At 42.0% G+C, this 22,276-nt stretch overlaps 1 protein-coding gene across 3 annotated transcripts in view; it reads right to left on the bottom strand.

The window, feature by feature from the left end:
• HS6ST2 (heparan sulfate 6-O-sulfotransferase 2) overlaps window positions 1-19,058 on the bottom strand; it is a 332,677-nt gene extending 313,619 nt beyond the window's left edge. The window contains exons 1-2 of one of the 3 annotated variants that reach the window (XM_036305376.1): window positions 18,547-19,058; window positions 17,185-17,703 (exon numbers count right to left, since the gene is read on the bottom strand). In XM_036305376.1, the coding sequence (XP_036161269.1) occupies window positions 17,185-17,703; window positions 18,547-18,974 (947 nt within the window). In that variant the 5' untranslated portion in view covers window positions 18,975-19,058. The remainder of the gene's footprint in view (window positions 1-17,184; window positions 17,704-18,546) is intronic. The other 2 variants (XM_036305377.1, XM_036305379.1) reach the window with 2 other exon arrangements.
• Window positions 19,059-22,276: the final 3,218 nt, after the last annotated feature.

Below are 22,276 nucleotides of genomic sequence, written 5' to 3'. Positions count from 1 at the left end.
TCAGACCCCAGTAAACCAGAAGAGCTGGATTTCTGTGGTCCCTGGCTTGTTTGCTGTCAGCATGGAAACCTGACTTCTGTGACATTAGCTAGAGAAGATATTCTGACACAAATGTCACAACCTATGACCCCACACCCAGTCCACTGATACCTTCCTACAATGAATAATGGTTGCATCACTGTGGTTTAAAAGAAAAACAAACATGACATTCAATGGTGAGCATCACAGCCTTGCTCATTCCAATCTCCAAAGGGGAGAGATTGTCAATTTAACTGCTTACTTCGACGCTTAAAAATCCCATATGCAGCCTTTAACTTAGCATTCTGCAGAGATCTGGAAAATTATGAGCCACTTTCCTACAATAGGGTTAGGCAAAGTGTCTGCAATGCTGAACTCTCATTGAGATGAGCTGACTAATCTGGCTGCATTAAACAGTTTAGCTAAGCCACATACCTTGAGCTCCCCACATGTCAAAAGCCTATCCCCTCCTGTACAGAAGGAACTGCTGGAAACCAAAAAGTGTGATTTCAGTCTTACCCTAATGGATCTCGTGACATCCAGGTCTCTAAACCCCTCAATAATAATTTTTCAAGGCCATCTGGAATAAATAGAAGTCTCACTCAAAGCAGCATGTATGCAAATTCTGGCACTTTAAATGGATTCTTTCCTTAAGTGCATAAACCAGAAAGCATGGGAGCAATTGGATTAGAAAAGCAAGGGTTTAAAAAAAACCCTCTAATTGGCATTAAGTCACCAAACATTGTCAAACACATATCACTTGCTTAATTATTTTGTGTGCGCATGTGCATATATTTATAACTTCATAAACATATAAATGAGAGGAAAATGCAGATTTAATGTATGCCCATATGGCGATAAATACAAAACTGCCATAAGATTACAAAATGCTATACTAATACCAAAATGGTACCTTTTCTTTTTTCTTTTGCTTTGCTTCCAAGTCACAAATTGAGGGTGGTAGAAGCTAAGCATGGATTCTCACCTAAAAGGAGAAATACACACAGACTGTTTTGTCTAAAAATTTAAAATATTTTTAAATACCTTGCTTCATCTCCATATTCTCATACAGTATAATTATATTTCATTAATCTTACAGTGTGTTTATGTGTAATATCATTTCTGCATGTCATTACAATTGTTACTGAAGTATTTTTATGTAAATGTCCTACAATACATCATTCACCCAATATGCTTCATTTGAACATGCTTTAATGAGTTGGACTTGACCTATTATAGTTACAATATACTGTACCACGCTCAGCAAAACCAAACACAAAACTAATAAGTATTTTTGCCTCTAGTGTATCCAGCAAATAGGTTAAGATAGTTTTTCAACCTTCAAGATATTGTGCCAGTTAATCTTCTACTTAGTAAAGTCTCAGTCATAAGGCATGTACTGTACTGAGGTAGCCATCATCCCAAAGTCATAACAGGTCTAGTTGTATTGGGCATGTTTTTAGCATTCTTCGATGCCTTCAACCTAATTTCTTTGCTGCCCACACTAAAGTCAGCCAGACTGGTACGCTCATCCTCATTTTCATATTCTCTTTAATGGCACTCTTCTAAGCTGCCTCTTCCAAAAGAGAGAGGTCACTCCTAAGGGAATTTGCTACCCTTACTTGGTTATTCCAGTAATAAAACATACTTTTATTATTTTCATGGTGAGCCCCTGGGATAAAAGCAGGCTTCAGAATTCATTTTCTCTGAAACCACTCACTGGGCTTTGAGAGAAAACATCTTTATTCCACTGGCTCCTTGTGCTTCAAGATTATATGAGCTGCCCTGGGTGAACTGATTCACACTACCCTCCAGAAGTCTACACAGACCAAATGGAGCAAAAACAAACAAAAGAAAATTGTCATTTATAGAAACAGGCCACACTCAGAGTAGTGTAACTGAAATTGCTAATGAGCCCACCGCCAATATTCCACAACAAGACATTTGGCCTCTTACAAATCTTATGAAGTGTGTGCATCATATGTTAAGTCCACATAGGGTAAAAAAAATTAAAATACAGTTAAGGTTTTCATTTTCCTTACCTGAAAAAAAATGAATCTTTCCTCTAATATAACTCTTTTTTAAAAAAATTCTCCCTAAAACATCATTCTTCTGTGTAAATCAGTGTTGAAAGCATTTGCAATACCTTGGATAGCTAAATCTTTATTTAAGAGGGAGGAAAAAAAGAGCTTCAGGATTCACCTTTAAAGAGTGATTTTTATTAAACTTTTTTCTTTTTAAATACGTTTTTATTGATTTTTTTTTTTAAAGAGAGAGAGAAAGAGAGAGGGATAAAGAGAAAGGAACATCATGAGAGAGGAAGTCATCTATTGGCTGCCTCCTGAATGGCTCCCACTGGGGATCAAGCCCACAACCTGGGCATGTGCCCTTACTGGGAATTGAACCAATGACCTATTGGTTCCTGGGTCAACACTCAACCACTGAGCCATACCAGCCAGGCTTAAACATTTTTCAAAGGCACTTTTAAAAAATCAGTTAACATGTTGGATCCTGATATCACCAGATAGTCACTTCCAGTCTCCATTCCACTCAGCTTGTATAGATACATAAAAAAAAGAGAGTAAAGGCTTTGGGAGGTTTGTCTGAGAATTTAGACGGTATGAAAACATACCAAACAGGCCATGAGGCCTAACTGGTTTTAAATGTCAGCTCCAATATTGACTGGCTGTGCAGATTTAGGTGGGTTATATACTATTATTTTGTTCAATTCTATGCTTTCTCATCTTTAAATTGTTTTTTTAAACATCTACCTAAGAAGGTTATATTGAGGATTAAATGAGAAAAATATGTTATGTCCCTAATACCCCTAAACATGAATAGGCCTTCATGGAAAGTCTGGTCAAGCTACCTGGGTCAAACCATCACTTTACAGTAATTCCCTTTTCCTAAGTCTTGGGCTCTTCACTGTTGCATGTGAATTAAAAAACTTGATGTGGTAAGTGAAGGATTGGCAATGCTTCCAAATAATTCAGACCACTAATACTCTCTCGTGTGCTCAGATTATAGCTTGATCTCTTATTCCTGCCAGACTTTATGCCTTAGTAGTAGATAGTCTATTTTCAGAAATGTTCCATGTGTGTTTGAGAAGAATGTATATTCTTCTAATTGGGTGCAGGACCATTACATTGAGTTTGTTAACCATGTTGTTCAAATTTTCTGTATTTTTACTTATTTTTTGTTCATTCGTCTATCAATTTCAGAAAGAGGTTAGTAGATTTTACAATTTCTCCTTATAGATCTGTCAAATTTGGTTTCATATATTTCAGAACGATGATATTAAGTGCATACAAGTTTAGAATTGTTATCTAAAGAATTGAACTTTTTCATCATTATTCAGTGACGGTTTTTATCCCAAATAAAGTTTTTTTTCTTAGTCTATTTGGTCTCATATCAATTTGCCTATATCAGCTTCCTTCTGCTTAGTATTTGCATAGTATATATATTCCAATCCTATCTGTATATGTTTTAGCTTTGTCTCTTATATATAGCATATAGCTAGATTTCATATTTTCACCCATTGTGATAATCCATGTCTTTCAACTGGTGAATTTAGTCAACTGTTATTTATTGTAATAACTGAGGAGTTGACTGCCAAGATCAAAGGACCTTTTAAAGCGATCTCTGTGTTTCCTGGCTATAACCTGGTCACCCTAGTCAATTTCTAAACACTATTTGCTTCCGTTGATGCTGTAGGAAGTTAGCAAAAATTCAATGATCTCCATGAGTGGATTGGAACTGACACTATACTGAAGATTTTTTTCTTTCTTTTTTTTTAAAGAAAGCACAGTTATGGTAGAAAGTCAATTAATGCAAGAAATGCTGCACACAGGCCTAATCCATTTGATGCAAATCAATGCTTTGCACATTTCAATTGCTTTGTATTTTTTCAGAAAAGTTCATGGCACTAAACTCTTCACAAGAAACAAGACCAATTCTCTTAGGCTCACTAGGACATCTCTGCTAGTAAAATTTAAAAAGCAATCAAACTGAATAAGAAATCCTTTTCATAGACATTTACATTGGAGTAGAAAATGATTCTTGACAATTCAGAGTAAATGAAGTGCAAATTATTCTCTTATAATATATCTCAGAGTTGAAGCTTAAATTGTGACTTAAAAGAGAACCCACAGTTTAATCCGAAAAATACATTTATTGGTAATTCCTATGTGATCATATTTGATACATTTATATTATAGGGTAACAAGTTCAAAACTATTGTTAAGGTATAAATATGGAATTTATGCAGAATTTGCATGTATTGAATTTTATTTTGAATTTGCATGCGCCTATATTTGAATATTTATAATATTCCAGGAAAAGCACAGTGGAATGTACCAGACAGATTTATTTAGTGTTATGCTCTGAAATGTGTCAAAGTCTTCAACACTGTTCTTAAAGGCAAAATGGCAGAAAAAAAACAAATGGGAAGCAATAAGACCAACTGAATAATCCACAAAGTCCAATATCTAGTAAAACTAGAGAAGCTCTTTTGTCAATAAATAATTGACTTAAGTTTAGACAAATATTTCTCTGAATGGTATTTTATTAGAAGACATATACCATTAATTGGATTTTTCACTATGCTTTAATGGAAGAAGGAACATTACCATTCACACACCCCCCCAAACGCAGCGACTAAATATCTCAATTTGTCACAAAATGGCAATATTAGCTTTTCAACTGTGAATCACAGTCTTTACACTATCAAAACAGCTTGTACCTAGAATGTAGTTTGAGTAGAGTTTCAACATTATTATGCAACTCACTGTATATAGTAACCCCTCAGATATCCAGAGCAATTGAGTAACCAACTTAATTTATAGTTAATTGGGGGTAATGCTCTTATGAAGTGAAACTGTCCTAGAAGGCAACGAGTGTACTATTAAGTGATCTAAGCTCTCAGTTGTGGAAATTTAGAACTAAAGACCTTCACCAGCCCCAAGACTTCACTCTTCTAGCCAGACCATTAACTCTGATATCAGCTTATTTGGAAAGAGGCACATGAAGACCCAAACTCCAGGCTGTCTTGGATGTCTCTGGCTGAGCAGAATAGGCTTTATACTTCCAACTGTGTGCCACTATTAATTTCCTGTTCCATTTAACGTTTAAACATAGAAGAAAATTAGCAACTCATTCAAATATCTTTGGAATACAACAGGCAATCATGAGAAAAATCAGCAGACAATGCCTGACTTATCACCTCTGCCTTTCAGTCTGCAAGTTTATTTAGCTGAGGCTGCTTTCCTCATTAAGGACTCCCAGGATATCAAGAAACTAATGAACTAACCAGCCATAGTCTCCAGGAACCTAAAAGTACACATGAGTGTAATTACTCACAGTCGTAATAAAACATCATTTTTTAAATTGTCAGTGTTTACTTTTATTATCTAAGTAGTGCATACTTATAAAGAAATTTAAAACCTTCAAAGAAGCAGAGTAAGAAAATAAGTCACTAATCAATCTATTAATATCATATTTTGTGTAGATTCTTTATGCTTAGATTTGGAAGGGGCAGGAAGATGATTTGTGTATCTTCTCTCTCTCTCTCTCTCTCTCTCTCTCTCTCTCTCATTAACATAATGGTAGTTATACTGGGTTCATAATTATCTCTTTTTCCTTCAGCATTAAATCACTAGCAATTTTCCATACTCTATAAAAGGACGTTTAAATGGTATTGTAATAATTCGTCAAGTAAATGCACTGAGATTTTTTTTGAATCATTCTCCTCCATGTGGATGTTCAGATTTTTCAATTTGTTGCATTCATAAATAACTCATTACCTTTCTAGTATGCCGTTATATCACCCTATGTGTTTCCCCAATGGCACTTGACACAATTTTATGTAATTAATTGTTTCATGTCTATCTTTCCCACTCCATGAGAGCAGGGACCACGTCCCTAATTTCTCAGTGTCCCCAAGCACATAGTACAGTGATAGGAGATATTCAAGGAATATTTGTTGAATAAATTAATGAAGAAATAGATGAGTAAATGAATGAAAAGCATGTATAGGATTATGTTTTCCAATAAAACCCCAGAAATCATGACTGAAATAAATATTTTAATATTCTGTTTATATTATCTAATTTATTCCAAAAGAATCATTTGAATTTGTATTTCCCACCAACAATGTATGAAAATTATGATACATACAACTTGTCAACATTTTTTGTCTGGTGGTGACGGTGATGTATGTTGAGTTTTTTGTTTTGTTTTGATTTCTTTAAAACAGGGTTATTTAAAGGGGCAAAAGGTTTCCTACATTTAATTATTTAAATTTGCATTTCTTTAATACCAGTGAGACTAAAACAGTTTTTCTATGTCGGTGAACTAATTGTGGTTCCCATGTTTTTAACTGTGTGTTCATACCCTTTGTTTATCTAGTCGATTCGTAGGAGTTCTTTATATAGGAAATATGTCATTCTTTTGTCTGTTTTATTTGTTGTGCATATTTGAATCAGTTTGATATGTGCCTTTTCATTTTGGCTATTTTTTTGAGATGAACATTTCTCATTTTTATGTAATCACAAATATCTTTATCCTCTATTCAAACCTTTTATTATTATTATTATTATTGATTTCAGAGAGGAGAGATAGAAACATCAATGATGAGAAAGAATCATTGATTGGCTGCCTCCTGCACGCCCTCCAATGGGGACAGAGCCCACAACCCGGGCATGTGCCCTGACCAGGACTCCAACCATGACCTTCTGGTTCATAGGTCTACGCTCAACCACTGAACCACACCGGCTGGGCAAACATTCTGTTTTCTCCATTAAGAGCCCCACATGTGAATTGCAGTCATCATTTAAATAACACTAATTGTGAATTAAGATTAAATGGGTTTGACAAAACATCAAATATGGCGGCAGAGTAGATGGATCTTTCTTGCACCTCTTCTCAGACCATACTAGAAATAAAACTAAATTGGGGAACATTCACCCTGAATTACCAACTGAAGATTAGCTGAAGAAGAGACTTTTAACAGGAAGGGCAGATACCACCTGGGTAGAAGGGCAGGGTTGAAAGAGGTGCTGACCCAGTTCCCATGAGAAGCAGGCCCAGGGTGAGGAGGGACCTCTAAGCTGCAGGGGTGGGGGTTCCCGCTGAGAGGAGTGAGGCCTGGACCCCAAGTTGGGCCCCCCAGCCTGGAGCACCAGAGCTAGAATAGCAGCCCACATAACATCCAGTTGTGAAAGGCAACTGGGACTTCCAGGGAGAAATGGAGCCTGTCATTGACAAAGGCACTTTAAAACAAACAATAACAAAAAAACACAACACAGGATTTTTCTTTCCTTTGCAGCCACTCACTCACCCAGGGCTTTGGTGGAAGGAGGGCGGTATGCACTGGAGTTGCCTGAGAAGAGTCTGGGGTGGGAGGCATAGGGTGAGGTGTGGAAGAGCAACAGCCAGGATACCAGTGCGAGGTCATCACCCCTACGCTGCTATGGCAGAAGCCATTTTTCCTGAGAGGCGCAAACTCCTCCCAGCAGCAACTACCCTGGGAAAGGCAATTACCCTGCCCTCCGGGATAGTTTACCCCACCCTCAGGAATCCTGCTCACTCCACCCTTGGGAATCCTGCTTGCCCCATCCCGAACTGGATCCCTGGTGCAGAGGCAGCAAAAGAGGCCAAGCCTATGGGTCTGAGCAGACGTAGGGGGCATCAGTGACTGGCTTTGGGGTAGAGCTATTCCTCCCTCTTTTCTGGAAACCTGACTGGTGCTTCCCCTTCATGGGAGAACTGCTAGAAGCTTCCAGCTTCCAGTAGACCACACCACACTATATACAAGGGGCTCCACTATGCTGCTGTCAGGGAAATATTCTGGGACAGACTCAGACGTGTGGCTCTGGGATGGGGGAACACAGCCACCACCTTCCCTGAAATCTGAATAGCGCCTCCTGTTCAGAAGAGACCCAGAGGTCTCATTCTCCAGATTCCCCCAAAAAACCTTTCAGAAACAGCCTTTTCAATGACTAAGTCTGACAGCTGACCAGCAGGTGGAGGCCGATCCTGGGTTGAGGCTGATCCCAAGGTGCCTTGGGATGTTTGTTGACTGCCTTGGCCCAGTGTTAACAAGCCCACCTTACAATGCAGCTTGGCCCCTCCCATGTGCAGCCCTGTAGAGGCAGCCACAAACTGCATTGCTTGAAGCTTCCAACAGGTTGCAAGAGCCAAACATTGTCATCTTCTGACAGTGCCTATCACCAAAGTACCTCCCAGAGGGCCAGGAATCAGCCTACAAATGTTGGCCTCAGTCAACAAAAGAATATGACCCAAAGGGAGATCCCAGCAAGCACTAAACTCTGCAGAGACAAATTCTGTTTTTCTTAATTTTTTTTCTATTTATTGCTTTGTTATTATTTTTTCATCTTTTTCCTTCATATCTTATTTTTCTATTTCCTTTTTTACTCTATTTTTTTCTTTCTCCTCTTTTTTCCTGTTTTCCTTTTCATAATTTCTGTCCTTCCTTTTAATACTGTTTTCCTTTCCCTATTCTTTAATCTTATTCTTTTCTCTGCCTTCTTTCTTTTCATATCCTTCCCCCCCCCCTTTTTTCTCAGATGTTTTTCCTTTTAATATTCTTATTCTCTTTTATCTTTCATAATCCTTTTTTTCTGTTGTTGTTGTTGCTGTTATTGTCTTTTGTATTGTTTTTATTTTGTTTTGTTTTGTTGTGCTTTGTTTTGTTGTCAGCACCTGCACAACAGCTAGCATGACCTGATTGGGGTTGAGCCTTCAGTCAGCCAGCCTGAGGGGAGATCCCACGCACGAAAGGTATCTTTAGGGTTTTCTATGTACAATACCATGTCATCTGAGAATCGTGACAGTTTTATTTCCTCCTTTCCCATTTGAGTACCTTTTATTTCTTCTTCCTGTCTGATTACTGTGGCCAGGATTTCCAGCACTATGTTGAATATGAGTGGTGAAAGCAGACATCCCTATCTTATTCCCTATCTTAAGGAAAAGTTTTAGTTTCTGCCCATTGATTATTAAGTCAGCTGTGGGTTTGTCAAATACGGCCTTTATTAAGCTGAGGTATGTACCCTCTATTCCCACTGTGCTGAGAATTTTGATCATAAATGGGTGCTGGATTTTATCAAACAATTTTTTAAAAAACTATTGATATAATCACATGATTTTATTCCTTTATTTTGTTTATGTGTTATACATTTATTGATTTACAAATATTGTACCAACCTTGCATCCCCAGAATAAACCCCACTTGATCATCATATTTGATTGTTTTAATGTATTGCTGGATCTGGTTTGCTAATATTTTGGTAAGGATTTTAACATCTATGTTCATCAGGGATATAGGCCTATAATTTACTTTCTTTATAGTCTTTATCTGGTTTTGGAATTAGGATAATGCTGACCTGGTAAAAGGAAGTTGGGAATCTTCACTCCTCTTGAATTTTTTGAAATAGTATGAGAAGGATAAGTGTTAGTTCTTTTTTGAATGTTTGGTAAAATTTACCTGTGAAACCATCTGGTCCAGGATTTTTGTTTGTTAGGAGTTTTTTTGGTTTTGTTTTGTTTTGTTTTGTTTTTATAAATGTTTCAATTTATTTAGTTGTAATCAATCTATTCAGAATTTCTGATTTTTCCTGATTCAGTTTTGTAAATAGTATATTTTTAAAATTTTACCCATTTCGTCCAGATTGTCCAAATTGTTGGCATATCATTGTTCATAATATTTTCTTGCAATTCCATGTATTTCTATGGAGTCGGTTCTTACTTCTCTCCTTTCGTTTCTGCTTTTTTGGGGTTCTCTATCCTTTTTCTTTATGAGTACGGTTAAAAGTTTGTCCATACATTTTATCTTTTCAAAGAACCAGTTCTTGGTTTCATTGATCATTTGTAATGTTTTTCTAGACCAGCGGTTCTCAACCTGTGGGTCGCGACCCCTTTGGGGATCGAAGGACCCTTTCACAGGGGTCGCCTAAGACCATCGGAAAAACACATATATAATTACACATTGTTTTTGTGATTAATCACTATGCTTTAATTATGTTCAATTTGTAACAATGAAATTGGGGGTCACCACAACATGAGGAACTGTATTCAAGGGTCGCAGCATTAGGAAGGTTGAGAACCACTGTTCTAGACTCTTATCTTGTTTCTGTTCTGATCTCTATTACCTTTCTTCTACTCACTTTGGGCTTTGTTTGTTGTTCTTTTTCTAGTTCCTTTAAATGTAAAGTTATATTGTTTAGTTGAGATTTTTATTGTTTCTTCAAGTAGACCTGTAATGCTATGACATTCCCTCTTAGGACTGCTTTTGCTGTGTCCCATAGAATCTGTGCTGTTGTATAGTCATTTTAATTTGTTTCCAAGTATATTTTTTTATTTCTTCCTTGATCTTATTGTTAATCCATTCATGTTATTTAGTGTCCATGTCTTCATGTGTTTTTCCAGTTTATTTTATTGTAACTGATTTCAAGTTTCATACCATTATGGTTAAAGATGCTTGGTATGACTTAAAACCTCTTAAATTTATTGAGATTTGTTTTGCACCCTAACATGTGGTCTATCCTAGAAAATGTTCCATGTGCACTTGAAAAGAATGTGTATTCTGCTGCTTTGGGGTGCACTGCTCTGAAGATAGCAATTAAATCCATTTGATCTAGTTTTTCATTTAAATCCACTAACTCCTTGTTTATTTTCTATTTGGAAGGTCTATCCATTGATGTCAATGGGGTGTTAAAATCCCCTATGACTGTATTACTTTCAATGTCTCCCTTTATGTCCATCAAGATTTGCTTTACTTTTTTTTAGATGCTCCTATGTCAGATGCATAAAGGTTTACAAGAGTTATATCCTTTGGTCAGATCAATTCCTTTAGCATTATGTAATGTCTTTCCTTGTCTCTTTTATGGCCTCTGTTTTGAGTCTATTTTGTCTAATATAAGTATATCTAACCCACCTTATTTTCTTTGCCATTTGCAAGAAATTTCTTTTTCCATCTCTTTAGTCTGCATATATATTTCGATCTTAGGTCAGTCTCTTGTAAGCAGCATATAAATGGGTCTTGTTTTGTTATCAATTCTGCTACCCTATGTCTTCTAAATATGCCCTACCTATTCCCAGAAGCTTTGAAAAACAGATTTCTCCTTTTTCTCACCTGTTCCTCATACTTTATAAAGCAAAGGGTCTTAGAAAGAATGTCATTTAATTCTTCCATTTTTACAGACAGGTATGAACTTGACCAGAATCACAAGTTCCTCCTCACCACTCATCTATCTATACTACAGTGTTCTGCACTTTACTCACTAGTCTTTATGGACCTGCGGCTGAAGATGGCAACTTTGGCTTTTTTGGCTTTGTCTTGCCTCTAACCTTCCCAAACTGCTATGTTAGCACTGCTAGGAGTTCGTAATACTTACTCCACAAAGTTTGCTGATTGGATCTAAAGTTCTCAACCTGTGGGTCGCAAACAATGAAAATACATCCTGCATATCAGGTATTTACATTACAATTCATAACAGTAGCAAAATTACAGTTACGAAGTAGCAATGAAAATAATTTTATGGTTGGGGGTCACCACAACATGAGGAACTGTATTAAAGGGTCGCGGCATTAGGAAGGTTAAGAACCACTGAAACTGTAACATAAACAGATGGACTTAACTCTATTTTTAAATATATTCTAGTAAAGGTATGCCATTTTAAATACATTATTGATATTTAAATCATGTTCAAACAAAATTCTTCTTTATTAAATATCTAAAATACCAAAGTGTTCTGTTCTATTGTAAGATTTGTGAGAGAAAGGATGGCATGTCTTTCCTAGAATATAATGGGCATTGTTACAAAAATTTTGTTTAATGACTAATGGATGGAAGAGATGACTATTCTTTAATGACATTTCATATTACCCAGGTTGAAAACAGATATCTATAAAAGACAAACTCTAAAATTGTTATTGCCACATAACAGCAATAATATAAAATTATACTAAGAAACGCTAATTCTAAAGGACCTTTTATACTTCCTTAAGAACTCAGAGCTTTGTTGGGACTCCCTTCATGCAAAGATGCAAACTAATACTGCTGAAGTTCTACAGATGTTATCATGGTGAATGTCTCTCCCTCTCCTGTGAAACAGTGGAAGAGTATAACAGCTTTTATCAAATATAGCTCAGGAAATTCATCCTCAGTATGTAAAGCTGTCCTGGGAGAGCCAAGTGGCCTACAGCCTGATGGACAGCATTGCTGGTTTTAACAGTCCATTCACTCGTTGCCTCACCCTGTACCACAAGCCTGTCAATTCATCATGTTTAACTGCAAAATCTAAAAAGCAAAGGAGTTGGAGCATGGGCATGTGAGGTGTGAGCAGGCACATGCACTATGTTCTTATTAAGACATAGCACTTTCTAAATACCATATGATTTCACTTTATGAAAAAATCTAAAGAACAAAATAAGAACAAACTAAATTGAAACAGACTCATAGACACAGAGAACAGACTGATGGTTGCCAGAGGAGAGGAGCAGTGGGAGATTAGGTGAAAAGGGTGAAGGGATTAAAAAGTACAAATTGGCCCATCTTGTGGCTAAGTGGTTGAGTGTCAACCTATGAACCAGGAGGTCACGGTTCAATTCCTGGTCAGGGCACATGGCCGAGTTGCAGGCTTTATCCCCAGTGTGGGGCATACAGGAGGCAGCCAATCAATGATTCTTTCTCATCATTGATGTTTCTATCTCTCTCTCCCTCTCCCTTCCTCTCTCAAAGCAATAAATATGTATTTTTAAGAAGTACACAAAACAGTCACAGGGATGTGAAAGTACAACACAGAAAATATAGTCAGTGATGTGTAATAACTACATAGGGTGCCAGGTGGGTACTGGAAATACCAGGAGGAACACTTCATAAATTATGTGATTGTTAACTATTATACTGTACACTGGAAACAAATACAAAATAATATTGACTGTAAACTGTAATTGGAAAATAAAAAAATTTAAATAAAACATAGCTCTTTCAAAATAGAGCTACCTTTTAAACAGAAATGGGAAAAAATAAAACATTTACAATATTTAAAAAGGAATGACAAAAAAGGGAAAAAGAAAGCTTTTCTCCATATAAATGCCTTTTAGTCCTTTCATATTAGTGATTGTCTACTGCATTTTAGATAACAACTAGTTACTCTCCCGTGCAGCTACTGGAAAATTTAGAAATGCTAAAAGTCTAGGATACAACATGAATATGATGACCAGATACTTTGAATTGTATAGATACTGACCTCCTCCTCCTCCCAGCCACTCTGTGTGTGCAGGCCAGCACCACACCTTGTAAAGAAGAATGACACTAGGGCAATTTCTCGGTGCCCAATTCTCAATTCCTCCCACAGATCAAGTGGTACACCAGGATTGACTACAAACAGAAGGAATTTGGCCTAAAAAAAAGCCTTCAGAATTTGCGAGTTTTGACAGCTAGTAAGCAACAATGTTTTAATACATTTTCAAAAATATTCTTAGAAATTCTAGACTAAGCAGGACTCTTCTCTATCCCAAACAGCATATTGGCAAACAGATGCATGAAATGAAATTTCTAGGTTTTTAAAAAAGGAATATTATTCTTAATAAACAACTTGTGCCTTTTGCCAACCAAGCACTCTCTCTTTGTCCTCTCGGGGCAACAAGGCCATAGTTGTTTCTATTGAGCAGTTATATATCACCCAAACACTTTACCATCTGCTGAGACAGGGAAGCCATCTCAAATGTAGCACTGAGAACAGGATTCAGGCAAGATCTTGGTATATGGCCACAATAGCCTCTCATGCCCTACCACTCAGAAGGTGACCCCTGTCACTGCGTGAAGGCTCCTACTAACACTTATTCACCAGGCTCCCCGCATCTTCCTATTCTTTTCTGCTTTGTAGTGATTTCCAACATAACAATCAAAAGCCCCTCTGCAACCTAGCCAGGAGAACTATTCCTAGTGAGCATAAAGCCTCAAAGAGATGGAAATCTCTTCTTCCAATGGGTATGGCAACCCTGGTCCAATCTCTCATCCAAACTCACATATGTAAAGTTATTAAAAACATTGATGATGCAGGTGACAACAATATCGGTTAACATTTGCTGTGTGTTTATTTTGTGATATTTACTAATATGAAATATCTCACTGTACTCATCAAGGCACAGTGAAAAGGCCAAAACAGCTGTGGAGTCAAACAGAATTGGAGTTAAGATTCCTTCTGTGCTACTCAAGTGCTCAATTAGGAAAGTCCTTCAGCCCCTCTGGGCTTCACTCTTATCTGATAAACTAGGATACTTTTGCTCCCTCTGCCCTCTTCCCAAAGATAGTGCACGTTTACAAAGAAATACCAGAGATAATAAATGTGAAAGCTCATCAGAAACTGGAATGTGCTCTTCACACATATCAGGCTTGGACAGACTGTGGTCCAAGGTCACACAGCTGGTTCATGGCTGGCCTGGAACTAAGACCCAGGTGTCAGAGCTCATAGACCAAACAGGCTAAGCTGTTGTTCCCCTCAGTTCAGCACAGTAGGCTTCTGGACGCAGGAAGTCCCAATGGTTGACTCATCTCTGGAGACCAGTTCCTCACCCTCACACATCGGTGCCAGTATAGCTGCCTCTGCCTCTAATTTTCACTACATGCACATGTACACACACACACACACACACACACACACACACACACTCAATCTTACTTATACATCTCTTGGCTCATATAGATTATCAGAACTCACAGAACTGGTCCTGCAAGCATGGATTTGTTAACATCCTAAAAAATTCTGGAACTCTCAGGCTTTCACTACTATTCAAAATGAAGATTTCTGGAGATGGGTAGGAATTAATGAAATAAAAAGGTGCCCTTGGGATAGCATGATGTTTCTTTAGCAAATTTTATTTCATTTTTGCAAATATTATAAGATCCAGTAACTCTCTTTAAAAAGTGGTTCTTCTTTGATTAGACTAGATGGCACTGTGGTATCACCCATTTTATGACCAACAAAATCTCATTCTACCCAGCCAGTGTTGCCCAGTGATTAAGCATCCACCTATGAACCTGGAGGTCAAGGTTTGAGTCCCAATCAGGGCACCTGCCCAGTTTAAGGGCTCAATCCCCAGTAGGGGGCCTGCAGGAAAAAGCCAATTGATGATTCTCTCTCATCATTGATGTTTCTATCTCTCCCTCCCTTCCTCTCTTAAGTCAATACAAAAATATTTTTTAATATATATAAAAAAAGAAAATTTCACTTCCCCCAAATGATTTTACTTTGATTTGGGGCAATCCAGGAAGTGTGTTTATACAACATGTCACACCCTGACCTACATGTCCAAAAGGATTTTAAAAGGCATATGTGTCCTGTGGAACTCAGTTTTATTTCTCTGACACAGTCACAGCTGTGGAATTTTATTTTTGCCCTAAAAGCTTTTTATATCACCACCCCTCATTACACCTACAAGCTCCATCAGCAAGAGAAATTATTTGCAATATTGCCAAATTATTTGGAATCTTCCTAAACACCAGAATATTGTAGTGACCACGACTTACACAATTCTCATAATGGATTGAGGCAGCAAATTTCCTGAGGCCAACATTCTCTTAAGATGACAAAAAAAAAATCTGTTAGCACTGGAAAGGAAATGAAAATTCAACAGATTCTGCCAGAATTTCAGCTTTCAAGAAAGGACACTGTAAACTGAGGGAAGGGAGAGTAGGGAGTGATGATTCCTCTGAATTTCAGTGGTCGCCAGAAAGTCAGAGGGCTCCATTTGCCTGAGACTGGACAGAAGAAACTGCACTGGCTATGGCATTCCAAAAGACACCTGCAAAGCACTGCCTAGTCCAGAGCACCGCCTAGTCCAGAACACCACCTAATCCAGACCACCACCTAGTCCAGAGCACCTAGTACTGAGTATCTCCCATGAAGAGTTAGCAGGGAGTGTTGGGAGAGGGTCCAGATAGGCAGCCATTGCAGCAACAGCATCCTCAAGAGCCCCTGTTGTCACTTAGATAGGAAGCAAAGAGTATAGCCACGACTTTGCCTGCCCAGAGACCCAGTCCAGAGGCTCCCTGGCAACTAGGCTTACCTTGCCCATTACCTTATCTGCTCAGCTGATTTGTTTTGGGGAGAATGGGAGCTCTTGCTGGAGTACCTGCACCCCAACACACCCTCCCCAGAACCACCTTTTTGGTACTCCATGACCTCCACCAACCCGGCATTGAGGATGGATAGAGGAAAATGTCCTAATTTCAAAAGCAAGTGGCAACAATCTCTTCATATATCAGGTTTTTTCGCATCAGTCCCAGATTCCAGGAAATGAGCAGGCTGCACCTGGAGATGGGGCTCAGGGTTTGTAAATCACAAGCGGTTTCTCAAGGATGAACCCCACACGGGGGTCGGGGCAGCGTCCCAGCCCGCCCATTGGCCTTGAGGATGATCCTAGCACTGGAAAACCGCCTCGGATGCCTGGCGTGCAGCCAGTAGACAGGGGCACAAGCTGGATACACACGCTCTCTCTGGTGTCCTCAGACGGCGGCAGAGGGACACCCACTCTCCCTGGAGACTAGAGCCACAGGAGAAAAAAGAGGAAGAAAAGGGGACAAAAGTCAGCCAGGAAGAGAAAGAAAAAAGAAAAGAAAATAGTGAAAGAGGAAAAAGAGAAAGTGAGAGAAGAAATTTGGAAGGAGAAGGCAGGATCAAAACAAGATCAGGAGCATTAGAAAGAGGGAAAGGCAAATAGAACTGAGAATAAAAGGGGAATGAATGCGGGAGTGGAAAAGAGGGAAAAAAGTTTAAAGGAGACTTCAGAACCGGGGTGTGGAGAAGAGCTAGGTCAGATGGGATTCAGGGACAATACACACATCATGGTTCTTTCCTGCGTGCCCTACCCTGTCCCAACGGCGGCGGGCGGGGGGGGGACGCTTGTTCCGGGCTTTCCTGCACCCGCTCGCAGCCACCAAGCTGGCCAACCCGCGGACAAACAGACAGGAGTCTGGGCCGGAAGTGGACAGGCTTCCCTTGCCGCCAAGGCGCCAGAGAGTGCACGTTAGGGCACCTGGCGCCTGCCCAGCAGGGGCGCAACCCTGAGGGCGCCGAGGTGAGCACTGGGGTCGCAGGCACTCTGGCGCTCCAGAGCCCCGTCTCAACACGGGCGCGCACTCACCTGGACGGTCTCAGCTTGGCGTCGCGCTTGCCATCCACCACGGCGGGCACGCAGCTAGTAAGCTCGGTCCAGTCGGCGTGCAACCCGCAGCTCCAGCCCGTGGAGAACCTGGAGAAGAGCCAGGTCTCCCGCTTACCCGGCCGGTGGCAAGTGCATTTCTTCTGACCCACGCGGCATTCGCAAGGCTGCTCCAGCTGGATGTTGCGCACAAGGTGGCGGCCAAAAGTGGTACCTCCGGTCTTCTGGATGTGCAGGAACACGATCAGGTCATCGCCCTTGATGTCGAAGTCTACCTTGCGCAGGAGATCGCTGCGGCTGAAATTGTAACGGGGCACGAACCTGGCGGAACTCTCATCCTCCGAGCGGTACGGGTCCGGCATCGGGGAGCTGAAAGCCTGCAGGCGGAGGAGCTGGCATTCTGTGCCGGGGCACACGTATTGGAGGACGATCACGGCAAATAGGAAGAGCATCACCAAAGCCAGCAGCAGCTTGTTGGATTTCTCATCCATATTCCCGACGCTGAGGGAAACCCAAGCTCGTTACGTCAATCCCGCAGCTCAGCCCGCACTCGCCGTGCGCCCGCAATCCCCCACCCCCTGGCGCCACCGTTGCGCCCCTCTCCCCCTCCCCTCCACACCCAGTGTTCTACCGCGGAGGCAGCAGCAGCGGCGCCCTTCCCCGCTTCCTTCCTTCCCGGCAGGCTCAGCGCTGTGGCTTCTGCCGCACAGCCTCCCCCACCTCCACCCCCCCGACTCCTTCCCGCTGGTCGCCTGCCCTCTCCCCGCGCCGGAGCTCTCAGGAGCCGTTTCCCGGGGTTTCGTACCCCCCCGGACCTCAGTTGCCTCACTTTCCAACTCACACCCCCCTGTCCGAGCCCCTGCGTGTCTCCCTCCACTTTCGGTGGCTCCGTGGCTCCCATCACCATCCCGCTTCACCCACAGGACTCTTCCAAGCTTCTTTCCCCCGTCCTCTAGGCGCTCAAGCAGCCGCCTCCTCGCCTGCCCCAGCAGTCTTCCTCCCCGAGACCCCAAAGCCTTCGCTCTTTCCCGCACCGGGTTGCCCACCTAGGAGGGCGCCTGGAGTGAGATCTCGGCCGGGCGAGCTGAGTTCCCCTGGGGGAGGGAGTCCGCCGGCAGCCAGACTTGCAGGCAGAGACGCCGCGCGGTGCCGGTGGTGCTCGGGGAGGGAGCAGCAGCATAGCCAAATGCGCGCTGCGTCCCTTCGGAGCGCCCAAGCCCCGTCGCCAAGGGCCAGCTGGAACTTTGCGCCTTTCTCTTCCCCTCGCGGCTGCTCTCCCCTCCCCACACAGTTCCCGCTCACCAGGGCCCGGGCGTGCGAGTCCCGCTTTCGCTTAAAACGTACCTGGCGAGGGGGCCGAAAATCTTGGAGAAGATCGCACCGAGCACGTGCTTCAGAGAGTGGCCCAGCGCTGCCAGGCCCCGAGTGAGCAGGGCCCGGCAGAGGGAGCCCAGGTCCCAGCGTCTCCGGAGGTCGTGCATCCGCCTGCGGCGGCCTCGGGGCAACAGCGCGAAGAGTGGGGCACGCGCGGCTCCCGCCTGGGAGGAAGACGCCTTTAGGGGCTCGTCCGTCAGCGGCTGGGAGTTGAATCCGCGAGACACACCCCTAGGAGGGTCCGCGCTGACTGAGGCGGCGACTGATCCGGGCCGGCTCTCTGCCAATTCAGCCTCTACTCTGGAATGCCGGCGGGGACAGGTGGTGCGGGCGGGCGCTTCTCGCTCTGGTTGCAGTGGCGGCCAGAGCACTGGGGCTGCACACGCAGGCAGTGCCATTCCCCCCTTCAGGCAACTCAGGGTACTAAGGATCAGTAGCGAGCTTGAATTTATGTAATACTGCCTCACGCCTAAGAGCTGGAGCCACTTCACAAGCAGAGGACCTGGGTTTCCTCTTGTCTTGAGTAAGGGCGATCATTACAGTGAGCGCATCACTCCACTTTGGCTCGTTATTTCAAAGTCCCCTAAAATAGCAAAGGCGCAAATTGGATCCTTTCCCTCTCTCTTTGCCAATTTCCTTCCTACAACGGAAGCAGGGGCATTTTCTGAAAAGGTAAGTCAACATGAAGGAGAATCATGACCAAAAAACATTACAGAATGGAAATGTGAAATTTTTCAGAGCAGAGACAAACCACTCTCTTCCTGCTGAATCCCCAGCATCAAGCCCTGTGCGTACAGGAAGGCTTCACTTATATAAGGTTTATTGAAGGAAAGATACATGACTAAATACTACATCAGAGTGGGGACATCTAATCCTATATGATGTGACAAATGAGGAAACAGACCTAGAGAGAGGAAGAAATGTGCCCAGGGTCACAGGACAGAGCTCCAGGGTTTGAGACAAAGATTCTAGAAACCTGTCAACCCAGCCCTCTAATAAATAGGTACATCCTCAAGCCCAGGTGTCCAAAAGACTCTTTTCACCCACAGGACAAGCAATGTAAGGATTAGCAAGGAAAGAAGAGATGTTCCCAGAACTAGATCCTCAGGACTCAGACTATCTCCACATGATTGATCAGGTGGAGCTTGCTGTATATAGGGAACTGGTGTTTCTGTGAATGAATGCCCACTCTATTCAGTCCCACTGCTGCAGAAGTGGCACGGGTGGCAGCAGTGTTTCAGAACAATGCTGTTGGGGCTGGGGGTGGTGGTCAGTCATCCGAGTCCTGGGGTGGGAGCAAGTCCCTTCAGAGACAGGCTCTCCCTGTATCTCCCTAGAAATATTTGGCTCCTCGCTGAGCTGGGCTCCATCCCTCCTGTTCTCTCTGTGTAATGAAGCAGCAAGCACTGGTCCAGAAAAGATGTCACTTCCTGGCTGGCAGCCCTGGAATAACCATTTGCCCCTCCTGAGCCTCAGTTTCCTCTTCTGGAAAATAGAATCAATTCCTCCTTTTGTACCATCTGGGTCACTGTGAGGATTACCTTTGGACCATTCCAAATGTGAGGCTATGTTTATGTGATGCTCTAAGCTCAAATGTGCCCCACAGAGTCATAGGCCAATTAAGGCAGGGGCCCTTCTTGGACGACTTTATGGCTGTGCACCCCCCCACCCCGCCCTTAGCTGCCTTCAGATCTTCCCAGTCCTTTCATGTGCACCCAAACCTACTGGGAACAGTGATGATCCCTTTGTCCACCTGTAGCATAAAGCTTGGGAATCCTGCATTTCAGGCGGTTCACCTATTTCCAGGTTCCAGAGGGACACTCTGACTGTTGAACTTATATTAAGGAGCCAGGTGCAGCAACTTGGCTTCCCAGAGAGCTCCCCTGATCCCCCAGGCTGTAGGACATGCCTATTCCCCCTGAGGGCCAGTGAGGGTAAGAGTCAGGGAAGTGAGAAGCTATGGGAGCTCTGCTTGCTAACTGTCCCCACCTTCTCTTTGACCAACCACACAGACAATCTCTTTAGTCCATCCAGTAAGTGGCTCTCATCATGGTGTCATGTGGGGACCCCTCTGCCATTACACCATTCTAATGGCATTCAGTGGGGTTCCTAGGAAAACACTTCTGAAACAGGTGGGTGATGCATTCATGTCCCTAGCAACTACCTCTGGAGATTCTACTCTAAGAGAGATTTGTGGGATTAGAACATGGGAAATTCCTTGGGTGGAGGTGAGGGTGAGGGGGTGGTAGCTAGTATGAGAAAAAAATCCGGATTTACTCATTTAGATGGTAAAAGGAGCACATACACACACACTTACAGTCTGACTCGCAGAGAAAAGGGCAGTCAGGTTGGTAGTTGCAGGGCAAAGAAGGGACAAAATTGGGCTGTCCCGTTTCTGATATCTAATATGTCACTAACATTCTAGTGTGAATGTGTACAGCAGCTCACTGGAGCATATTTGTGTTTTCAAGCCTTTCTCCATGCTCTAAGGAAAACAAAGAAATGCTTCTCTCATTGTAGATTTCATATATCAGGGCTCCTAAAAGGAGAAGAAAATTGTCTTTGGGGGCAACAGGGATCCCATAAGTCTCAGAGGACCCCTCCTGGGGTAAAGAGGCATCCTGTTAAGAAGAGGGAGTTATTCCTGTGTATGTCCCCAAAACTGTGTTTTCCTTAGGCTAGGTTAAGCCTTGGCAGGAAGTTCCAATGCTTCTTGCAGTCTTGGGCTGCTTCCTTTCAGGAACTGAATAACAAAGGTCCTGATACTCAGAAATCAGCCCTATGTTGAAGATTGGGGTGGGATACAAAAGAAGAGAATCGCCCAAACTGTCAGAACTTTGGTTTTCCAATTCCTTATTTCTTAGACCCATGTGAGTTGTGTGTGTGTGTGTGTGTGTGTATAGGGTGTCCAAAAATGTATACACACACTTTGAATAATTATAAAAGTATTGCTTATTAAAATACATTTCATTTTCAAAATTGGGCTATCAGCTGTTAAAGTGTGTATACAATTTGCAGGGGGGGGGGGGAGACTGTATATATGGAATTCAGAACTTGAAAGATGAGAACTCTGCAGTCTGACCAGGGCTTCTGGTTGTCTCCACAAAAGGTTGATGATTCTGGGAGTGAGGGTAAAGGTCAGCTTGCCTTGCATACTAAGCAGTGTACTTCCAGACATTTATTTGGTTGCTGTAATCTGAAAAGACAGCAGGAGGTATTTGAAAGAGCACAGGCCTGGGAATCCAGGGGCCTGGGTTCTTGTCTTGACTCCTCCACTAATGAGACCCTGTATGACTATGAAGAAGCTACTTGCTTGCTCTTGGGCTCAGCTTCCCTATTTGTAAAAAGGCAAAATAAATATCATGATTCATAAGGCACTTTCTTGCTCTAACATTCAAGGCCACATCCATTCTTGTCCTCCTCAAGGGCCAAAGGGCTGCCAAACTCTTGAGTCTCATCTCCAGGGAAAGCGTAGGCCTAGTCCTCAAGAGTTTCTGTGACATTTTGTTGGGTCCCACCAGGCAATCAGCAGCTGAACTTATTCTGGACCTTTGTAAAAGGGCTGTCATCAGGGTCACTGTTCAAATAGGAAGAGAAGCAGTGAAAACTTAATGTCAAAGAAAGTGTTGGCACTCTTTGGAGTTCAGCATAAAACACTGATGAAATATGGATTCCCCCTTATCTTGAGCACTATGCTCAA

The sequence above is a fragment of the Myotis myotis genome, unplaced genomic scaffold, assembly GCF_014108235.1.
Source record: "Myotis myotis isolate mMyoMyo1 unplaced genomic scaffold, mMyoMyo1.p scaffold_m19_p_4, whole genome shotgun sequence".
Lineage (NCBI taxonomy): Eukaryota > Metazoa > Chordata > Mammalia > Chiroptera > Vespertilionidae > Myotis > Myotis myotis.
Note: the sequence above shows the minus strand (reverse complement) of the source record. Positions and strands in the feature narration are given on the sequence as shown.